At 42.5% G+C, this 10,104-nt stretch overlaps 1 protein-coding gene across 1 annotated transcript in view; it reads left to right on the top strand.

Annotated features, from left to right (window-relative positions):
• Positions 1-795: 795 nt before the first annotated feature.
• Positions 796-10,104, top strand: part of EFCAB14 (EF-hand calcium binding domain 14) — a 34,009-nt gene continuing 24,700 nt past the window's right edge. The window contains exons 1-3 of the mRNA XM_007463934.1: positions 796-1,090; positions 2,657-2,805; positions 8,772-8,917. Of these exons, the coding sequence (XP_007463996.1) occupies positions 909-1,090; positions 2,657-2,805; positions 8,772-8,917 (477 nt within the window). The 5' untranslated portion in view covers positions 796-908. The remainder of the gene's footprint in view (positions 1,091-2,656; positions 2,806-8,771; positions 8,918-10,104) is intronic.

A 10,104-nucleotide genomic window follows, 5' to 3' on the forward strand; every position in this document is an offset into this window, starting at 1 on the left:
GGGAGCAGGTGCGGCCCCAGCCGGAGCGGGGGCCGGAGTCGCGGCTGGAGTGGAGGCGGCGCATGTGAGTTGCCGAGAGTCGCCCGTGCCGGAACACCTCGAACTCTGGGTGGGAGCGCTTCAGGTGGGCTGAGCCGCCGTCGCCCCGCCTCACCGCGCCCCCAGGCCCAGACAGCAGGGCTGGGGTCTGCCCAGGCGCGGGACTGGCTCCTCTCAGGCCAAGCCCTCCAGGCCGGGCTCTGGGTCTTCCTCGGCCCCTGGCTTCCTTCAAACTCAGGCCGGAGGCCGGAGGACGGTGATCATCTCAGACTCGGGCATTTTCTCTGTCGGGGTTGTAGCGGCTGGGAGCCTCCTCCTGCTGCCAGCTAGGGAGGGAACAGCGCCTTCCTATCGTCTCGCTCTGCATCTCCCCCTCTCCTCCCATTGAAGAACAAGTTTCTTTTTTTCTCTGCATTGGAAATTCTACCCCGGAAGGTCCAAAACACCCATCTGTGTCCTTCCCCAGCTCCTGGAGCACCCTTAGAAATACTATAAACTGACCAGGTCTGAGAATCTCTTGACTTGACTTTTTATTCTCTTTGGGAGACAAAGGTTCCCCCCTCCTCCACGTCCAACACCCCCTTCGGTAACTGACAGTGCATGCCTAGGGCTTTATCCATTTGGATCACCAGCTCCCTAGCCATCTTTATGTGACTTCCCCTACCCATCTGAGTTACAGTTTCCTCTGGGCTCCAATCTCCAGCCCCCAGCGGATCTGGTCAGTCCCACTCCTGGGTGGGACTGACCAGAGGGGCTCTGGCCCAGGATTCCTCAACCTGGAAGGCGGCTCCAAGGCCTCGAGAGAAGTGGGCTTCGGGTACGAACCTGGCAGCTCAGGAGTGGGTGCTCCACTTACCCCACACAAGAAGATGAAAAAGCGCAAAGAGCTCAATGCACTGATCGGCTTGGCTGGGGACAGCCGGAGAAAGAAGCCCAAGAAAGGCTCAGGCCACCGCCTGCTTCGCACTGAGCCTCCTGACTCAGACTCTGAGTCCAGCTCAGAGGAGGAAGAGGAATTTGGTGTAGCTGGAAATCGCTCTCGCTTTGTCAAGTGAGTAATGCAGTACTCAGGGGTGGGATGGGGAAAAGGCATCTCCTTGCACTACCAAGGAGGCAAATTAAAGGGAAGGAGAAGGGAGTTCTTAGGAAGAAAAAAGTGTGTAGACCTTGGCACAGAGGGAGGAAGAATGTTAGGGAGAAGATGAGTTCAGTTTCTGAATGAAGGATAAATTAGAGATCTATCTCTGAGTATACAAAGAAGAGCTCTGAATCTGGGGTGGAAGGGTGGACTTGGGGAATGTGCTAAGAGCCCAGAGACACCAAGGGGGGAGTAGCAAAGAAGCTAAGAATAGGGAACTAAGAACAGAGAAATTTGGGGGACTAGACCTTTTGTTAAGTATAGGAGAGACAGGGACCTTAGGACTGCAGGTTTTTTTGTTAGGTTGGTTGGATTTTTTTGGTTCTTGTTTTCGGAGGGGGGGGGTTGTTGAGGGTTATTTTGTTTCTGTTTTTTTTGCACTCTTGATGGGTCTGAATCTTGGTGATGGGGGAATATGGTGAAGGACATTCTGTAAAAAGCATGAGCCTTGAGAGAAATGACGGGTGGGAAACAAAAAGAAGCAGGTTTTCTCAAACCACTTTTAGATGGTGCAGCCACTAGACAAATCCAGTAGTGAGCACAAAGACATTGCGAATTGGGGGTTACGGTAGGAAAGGGCTGAAGGGAACCTTGAAGGTGCCCTTGGACTCTCTTAAGGAGCACGTTAAAAGAAGAGTATGCTGCTGAGGTTGTGGAAGCAAGAGCTAGGCAGAAGGTTGGGATGCTAAAAGAAAAGAGATTGAATCCTTTGAGGTTTGTTTGTTTAGAATGTCTGTGTCCTTTTATGTTAAAGGAAGAGATTGGTTTCTTTGCCAGGTGAGGTAGTTCAGGGAAATCCTGGGTTTGGGCTGTGAAGATCTGATGAAGTGAAATAGTTAACTCGAATAGTTGTCCTGTTGGGTTAGTTTAGACCTTGAGTGCTGGTTGAAGTTTGGTGTGAAATCTGACCCCTTTCTATGTTTCCCTTACTTCTGAGCCAATAAGCTGGAGTGTACCAGGTGTCCACTTAAACCCACTGTCTACTTTTTTTCATTCTATTTGGAGTAAAACTCACTCAGAAGTTTATGAAGTTTCAGTAAACTGAAACGAGGTCCTCTGGAATGAGTATGTATTTAAGAGAGAGAAATAGATAAGTGAATTACAGTACAGTGATGGAATGGCAGAGAAGCTCTGGTCTTTACACTTCCCTAACCTGAGCCAGTTTCCAAAGAAACTGATGATGAATTGATGATGGCAGTGAGCTGCAGTGCCCACAGGTGCTTCCTGTAGCTCACAGGAACTCCCTCTGTTTCATGTGGAGTTTGAAACCTTTGTCCCCTGTAGATGAACTCTTTATAGGTCATATTATTTAGACATATTCAACCTGCTGTTCAGATTTAAGTGTGTTACCCCTGTGTTCCCTGGTGAATTAACTGGTATTCATTAGAGATTATAATTGCATGGCGAAACGTGCTATTTTGAATAAAGCTGTATTCAAATCTCTTTTGTACTCCTGGTTGAATTTGTTCTTATGATCAGGGGAGACTATTTACGATGCTGCAAGATCTGTTATCCCCTCTGTGCTTTTGTCATCCTTGCCGCCTGTGTCGTGGCCTGCGTTGGCTTGGTGTGGATGCAAGTTGCTCTGAAGGAGGATCTGGATGCCCTCAAGGAAAAATTTAGAACAAGTAAGTGGTCACCCTTTTCAGAGTATAATTTTGGACTCTTTTTCCAGGTTCTAGGACAAAGGGAACCACACTGAATTAAGATTTTTGCTCACTCTGATGAAGCAATTATATGTTCCTGTCAGCATTTTTTTTTTTTTTTTTTTCCGGTACGCGGGCCTCTCACTGTTGTGGCCTCTCCCGTTGCGGAGCACAGGCTCCGGACGCGCAGGCTCAGCGGCCATGGCTCACGGGCCCAGCCACTCCGCGGCATGTGGGATCTTCCCGGACTGGGGCACGACCCCGCGTCCCCTGCATCGGCAGGCGGACTCTCAACCACTGCACCACCAGGGAAGCCCCTGTCAGCATTTTTAAACTCTTTCTTAGCTGTCAGCTTGAAGGCAGTAACAGTTACTCATTTTTAAATCCCCAAACAAAAAACAGTGCTTATGCACCACTAGGACAAATAGCATCTGAACTAATGGTATTGCAGAGTCAACACTTACAGTGCAGAAGGCAAGGGCTAAGATCCAGAAGTCTAGAATCTTGGTTAAACTCCACCTGTTGCCACTTCATATTCCCCAACTATAAAGTGGCAATAGCAACACTAGGCTGTTTCCTTCCTCCTCACAGGGACATTTGAGAAAGCATGTGGGAGTGTCTATCAGACAGTTTCCTCCTTAAGAAAAACATATAGAAACATAGGACTGAGCAGTAATAATGATAGCCAGCACGTATGGAGTGCTTACTGTATGCCAAGTCAGAAATAAATATTTGTCTCATGAGTGTTTTAAAGTTTAAGAAACTTGGAAGAGTTTTATGTATTCAAAATTGTCAAGTTGTATTTTGCGCATCCAAAGTACTTTTTCTGGAAGGCGTGTTTGCATGGCAGCTTCAACCTGTTTTAACCTAAAGATCTTCCTTTAGCAACACTGAGATGTTTAGTTCTAGGTTTCAAGGGTTAATTTTCTAAAGATAGTAAAAATTTTTAAAAAAACAACAACAAAAACAATGTACAAAAAAAAAGAAAGTAAAGTTATACCCAAAAGATGCTTTACTCAGTCTTTGTTTTAACTAACAATTAGTGCATAGCTACAATTACAACCTGAATTTTGTAATAAATAATAAAATTAATTTAAAAAAAAATTTCTAAGCTAAGGAAGCAGTTTCAGGTTAATCAAAAATACCCTAACTTTAGCAGCTTTAACACACCAGGAAACTGACCACCAGGCTTTCTCAAAGTCCTAAAGACATCTGGCCCCAGAACTAGAATTAGAGTTGTTTCCTTACTTCCTCTCTTAAGCCATAGGAGATCACAACATCCTAGCTTTCCTTCACCCCAGCTTCTCTTTGCTGCCTGCAGTTAGTTAAGTTCCAAACCTGACCTAGGGACAGCTAATCCTTAGTGAGTATGTTAATGACGTTCCTAGTGATGTTGCTTGAAAAAAATATATTGAAATACTAACTTTGGTTTTCTTCTGAGCTTGTGATTCAGGGAATGGGATTGGGTAGGCCACAGTTCTCTGCCAGGATCATCCTGACCTATATGTTTTATCAATTGGTGGGATCAGAGTACAGTGTAAAAATGAGATCTGTACTCTAGTTATTTTCCCTCCTGAATGTTGTCCTTAGCAGTATTACAAGGTGTTTTTAAGGCCAGTGTTTTCTTGGTAAGTAGTAATCATAACTTGGAAATGAGGTTCTGAGAAGCAGTGTTTTAACTATAAATAACCACTGACAACACCTGTCTGTGCCATCATCTCTCCGTAACTAGTTGGGCCTCCTCCGTTTGTACTACAGCTTGTTTTGGTTACATATAGCAATTATTTATTTATACATTTCAAAACATTGCTCAGTTCTGCCTTCCAGGGATTCATTTCTCTGATTGCTCTGTGCCTGTGTTTTTAGAACACCAGTGTAATTTGTACCTTAGCTGAGCTTTTCATTTTCAGGAAATTTCTTTGTTTAGAAATGCATATTTGGGCTTCCCTGGTGGCGCAGTGGTTGAGAGTCCGCCTGCCAATGCAGGGGACACGGGTTCGTGCCCCGGTCTGGGAGGATCCCACGTGCCATGGAGCAGCTGGGCCCGTGAGGCATGACCGCAGAGCCTGCGCGTCTGGAGCCTGTGCTTCGCAACCGGAGAGGCAGCAGCGGTGAGAGGCCCGCGTACCCCAAAAAAAAAAAAAAAAAAAAAAGAAATGCATATTTGAAGTGTATACATGTAATAGACCTGACAGTCGATCAGGCAACAAATATTTATTGAGCACATGTTAATACAAATATTTATTGAGCACATGTTAATACCTGGAAATACTCTGTTCAGGAGATGCCAGGAGTTGTACCCTGGACTGTGAGACCTACTTTCTATCACTGAGTAGCCTTCCCCGGGACCCTGACTGCATTTGTCAGCCAGTTGAATGAAGCAGATTTGGGATTGTCAGTCCAGCTGCTCTGTGGGCTTTGGTTTGCTGCAATAGATACACCAGCACCTATACAGTCTAAAGCAGGACTTCCTGAAGGAGGACGGGGTAGGGCCTGGGGCATAAATCAATCCGCAGGCTGAACCATTGTGGACTACTTGGCAAGAGTTTGTTTTGTGAAAACCATTTTCTTGGCTAAATTATGTTAATCTTGTTAAACTTAAATTGTCTTCCTTTGAATTATGCTTCTACTTTCAATATATTTCAATAAGTTTATTTTTATTTCTTGTTTTTCAAGAGGACAAGTGGAAATAAGACCACCTGCTGACCTGGTTTAAATACCTTTTTGAAAAATTCAGAGCCCCTTGTCCTTTATCTCATTATCTTCCAAGACACTTGTGAGGAAAGGAGGCAGGATTGCTGAAATATCTGGAACAGAAAGCAAAGCAGATAGGCTTGGTATTTTTCCCTTGAGGCCAAGGAGTAACTTGATCCTTAAGCTTGAACTGCTGGCTGGCCTGAAACTCTCAGCTCAGTATTCTTCTTCTAGAAGCAGGTACTCCAGAAGACCTCCACAGTTATTATAAAGAAGATTCTATTCCCAAGCAATCTTCCCTATTGTTCAAGGCTAAAGTGAGGGGAAAGAATTTGGAAGAAAAGGACAGTATTGATAAATCAGACATCTTCATTGCTGGTCATACAGGGAGAGTAGCAGTTTGGTCATTCAGTGCAGAACTTAAAAATGGTCTTGTTAGGCTATAAGCATCTGTGACGGCTGAAGTATACTAGAAAGAGTATCGGTCTTAGGAGCACAAGGTTTGACTGTCGAATTCTGACTTGCTCATTACTAGCTATGAAACATAGGCAAGTCACTTATTCTTTCTGAGCCTCATTTTCCCATCCGTAATATGTAAAGATGTATTTGTGCTACGAAAGCACTTTGGGCATTGCTCTGTCATAACATCTGTCATACTGTATAGTAATTCTGGGGCGACGCCTTGCTCCCCACTAGACTGAGAGCTTCAGGGTCTTTTGTATGCACTAGTGCCAAGTACAGGGCCGGGCACATAGTAGGGGCTTGATCACAAGATGAGTAATTACATAGAAGTTTATTGCAAATTATAAGGATGTATAATTATAAAGTATTGTTGGCATTATATGTTGTATCTAAAGGGTGTAGGCAAAAATCTCCATTTCCTGATCAGGAAAAGAGCTAAGTAAGTTCTTTTGAGTATTACTATAGTAAATTTTAAATAAGTTGCTTTCCATGTTGAAAGAACATGAATTAGTAAAATCATAAGTTGTTTGCTTACTATACTTCATTCCATTTATGTAATCAGGGTGCCTTTACTCGTCTTATCTCTCCTAAAAAACCCCAAATCAGATCATAAATATAATCCCCTCTTAGCTCATACAATCCTCAGGATCCAGAGTGTTTTCAGGGCTTGTCAGACTCACATGTTTATTAGTTAATAATTTTAATCCAAGTTATTTATGTGTCTGTCTTACTTCCTCCTCTACTTAATTCATATAGATTGCAGGGAAAAAAAAGAAACTCACCCCCAGCCTTAGGATGTTTTACCACCAGAGAATGGCAGACGTGTATGGGATAAGTTTTTCTTTATAACCTAACTGAATATGTATACGAAATTCAGTTGGGTGCTATAAGTGCTACATTAATTTCGACTGACTGGTAAAATATTCCTGCCATATGAGATGAATGTATTCCTGCAAACTGTGTGCAGATCAAATGTCACATTAAAAGCACTTAGCCAAGTCTGCTATTTTTAAAGAAATCATTCACATATTTTTGAAAAGTGAATAAAAATATCTAATTTCTTTTAATAGTTCTGAATTTTCAGGTAGTGGGTTTGCTTACAGTGAGGATACCACCGCCACCCCCTGATTTTGGGGGGGATTTTTTTGTTGTTGAATTTATTTATTTGTTGAGTTTTCTTTGTTTAACTTAATAGGGTAACATTAACTCCATTTTATACCATACAGTCATTTCACTGGATAGGCATTTGCGTGCTTCTGTGTACATGGGACTGTGCTGGGCCCTGGGAATACAGGACCCAATAAGACCTGTCCTCAGGCAGCTCTCTGACAGTCTGATGGAGGGGACTGACAAGTAAATAAGTATAGCACAGTGTGTTCAGTGCTCAGGAGAGTTTGGAGTGGTAAAGAGGTAACGGTGGTCCAAGGTGGGGGCCAGCTCTTTGTGCTGAATCTTGAAAGGAATTAACTAGGCTAAGGTGGCAGAAATGAAGAAGGGGCAAGCCAAGGGCATCTAGGCAGAGAGAATAGTGTGTGCAGTCACTGAGGCTTGAAGAGGTTGGTGTGTCAGGAAAATCAGCTTCGCTAGAAAGTAGATTGAAGTGGTAGCTAAAGTGACGAGAAATATGGTTGGGAGGTAAGCAAAGGCCAGATTTATTCAGTCTCTAATACTTACTGAGTGCCTGAAGTGTGCCAGGTATATTCTAAATGCCAGCTATACAGAAATGAACAAAAAAAGTCTGGGAACTTACATTTTAGTGAATTATTTTTTATCTGTCCATTATGCCAGTTTTTGGTTTTAAAGAAAGCATATGATAACTAATCAGGCCGTCTGTGGCTTTAAAAGAAAGACATAGGTTTTATTCTAGAGGACCAACCACTATCAGTCAGTATTTTATTTTCCATGAGAAGGAAAGAATACTCTAAAGAAAGAAGAGAAAGCACTCTTTCAGGCCTCTACCTGCAGGCTGGCAAATCTCTAAACCATCCATGAGATGTTGTTTCCCAAAAGAAAGGCCAAAAAATACCCTATGCGTCACCTAACATTTTTCTTTATCTTCTGTTTCACTTTGAGCTTTTGGGTTGATTTAAGAAAACACTATTTGCTGTTTATGAAAAAGATTTAAAATCTTCGCTCTCATAATAGTACTTGAAAGGTGGTAAGAATCTATCTTGCGCTTGATCAATTTGAGATAGAAAAAAAATAGATTTAAACATTTAGAGATATAACTTAGGATGTCACCTTGAGCATTAATGGAGTAAGGTTTATAAATCTTCATTGACCAGTCAGAAAGCTTCTTAATTGAGCAGGTCAGTACTTAACATTTATTTATCACGTATTGTATGCCTGACCAGCTGTGTGTAGTGCTTTACAGCCATTCTTTCACTTAAAATATACTTCACAGGGTGGTTAGAATTATCACTGTATTACAGATGAAGAAACTAAGCTCAAAAAATTTGAGTAAGTTTGCTCAAAATCCCAGTAAGTTACAGAGTTGAAATTCAAATCTAACTCTTTCTGCTGATGTTGTTTGTTATCATTTTTAGCCACCTGACTTTAAAAAGTTGTATTGCCAGTAGTGAAATAGCCCCAGTTAAATGGAGCTTTAGTGTTAAAGATATACATTTATGTAAATAAAAGAATAGTGGAGTTGATAGATATGAATTGTCATTATCCTCCCAGAATTAACTTTCATTAATCTATCTCCTTTCCTGCTGTAGGATCATTTTTTCATCTTGGAGCCATGAGGGAACTTTATGGCTATTTATTATTATTATTATTTTTGCTTTCAGTGGAATCTAATCAGAAAAGCTCATTCCAAGAAATTCCCAAACTTAACGAAGAACTACTCAGCAAACAGAAACAACTTGAGAAGATTGAATCTGGAGAGCTGGGATTGAACAAAGTCTGGATAAACATCACAGAAATGAATAAGCAGGTAGCAAAAGTATGATTCTATTTCTGTGTAAGCTATGAATATTTCATTTTGTCTGTTTAGTATGTATCTGTAAGTATAGGGAACTCACTTCAGATTGTTTTATTTTTTGAAATGGTGCTTTGCATACTGTGATTCCAACACATTAAAGTCAGGTAAAATAGGTAATAGTTATGCATTTACCCAATATTTAAAATGTTAACCCTTTCTGCAGAGGAACAGAGTTTTACCAAGTAGAACAGTTTAGAGGAAGTTAGAAATTCTTGAATCAACTTTTCCTAAAGAACAGTGTAGGTATTAAATTTAAGAACAGGGTCGTCGGGCTTCCCTGGTGGCGCAGTGGTTGAGAGTCCGCCTGCCGATGCAGGGGACATGGGTTCGTGCCCCAGTCCGTGGAGGATCCCACATGCCACGGAGTGGCTGGGCCCATGAGCCATGGCTGCTGAGCCTGCGTGTCCGGAGCCTGTGCTCCGCAACGGGAGAGGCCACAACAGTGAGAGGCCCGCGTACCGCAAAAAAAAAAGAACAGTGTTGTCTAACGCCCAAGAAAATTGTTTTTATTAGATAATGAGAGCTTATTTTGTTTAATATAGTTTACAAACTTACAGCCTTGGGGTGTAGTGCTATATGCTGTACTAAAAACTTACCAGCAGCTAATGGTAAGTATTATTCTCGAATAGCATTGGAGGAAATGGCGGAGTTGGTTAAAAACCTTGACCAGGCAAGAAGGACTAGAGCCAAAACTTTTCCAGTCCCTAAATTGGCCAGATCTCACATTCATTCTGAAAGAGAGACTCTGCCAGAGGAAAAGAGCATATTCAGAAGATGTTGATGCAGCACTGTCAGGATTCAACGGTCAAACCTTGTGCTTATATGAATAAGGTGCTGCAGTTGCCACTTGGTAACTATAGCCCCTGTTCTCAGTTTCTGTGGCTTAGTTAAGAAAGACATGTGCGTCGAGGAGAAAACTCAAGTGCCAAGTGAATGGCATACGCACAAAGTGCTTAAAAATAGTTTTTTCATCCCTGTCGTGGCTAAGAGGATATTCTATTCTCAGAGTGGAGTCACAAAGTTCAGAATCAGGCAGGGCAGAGAGCACCGTGCTAGAATAAAGTGCTTGCCCATGTTTTTGAAGCTACCCCCTCCTTTCAGCAGTAGTTTGGGAGTGGGGCGGTTCAGCACTTGCGACC

Source organism: Lipotes vexillifer, unplaced genomic scaffold (assembly GCF_000442215.2).
Source record: "Lipotes vexillifer unplaced genomic scaffold, Lipotes_vexillifer_v1.1 scaffold13, whole genome shotgun sequence".
Lineage (NCBI taxonomy): Eukaryota > Metazoa > Chordata > Mammalia > Artiodactyla > Lipotidae > Lipotes > Lipotes vexillifer.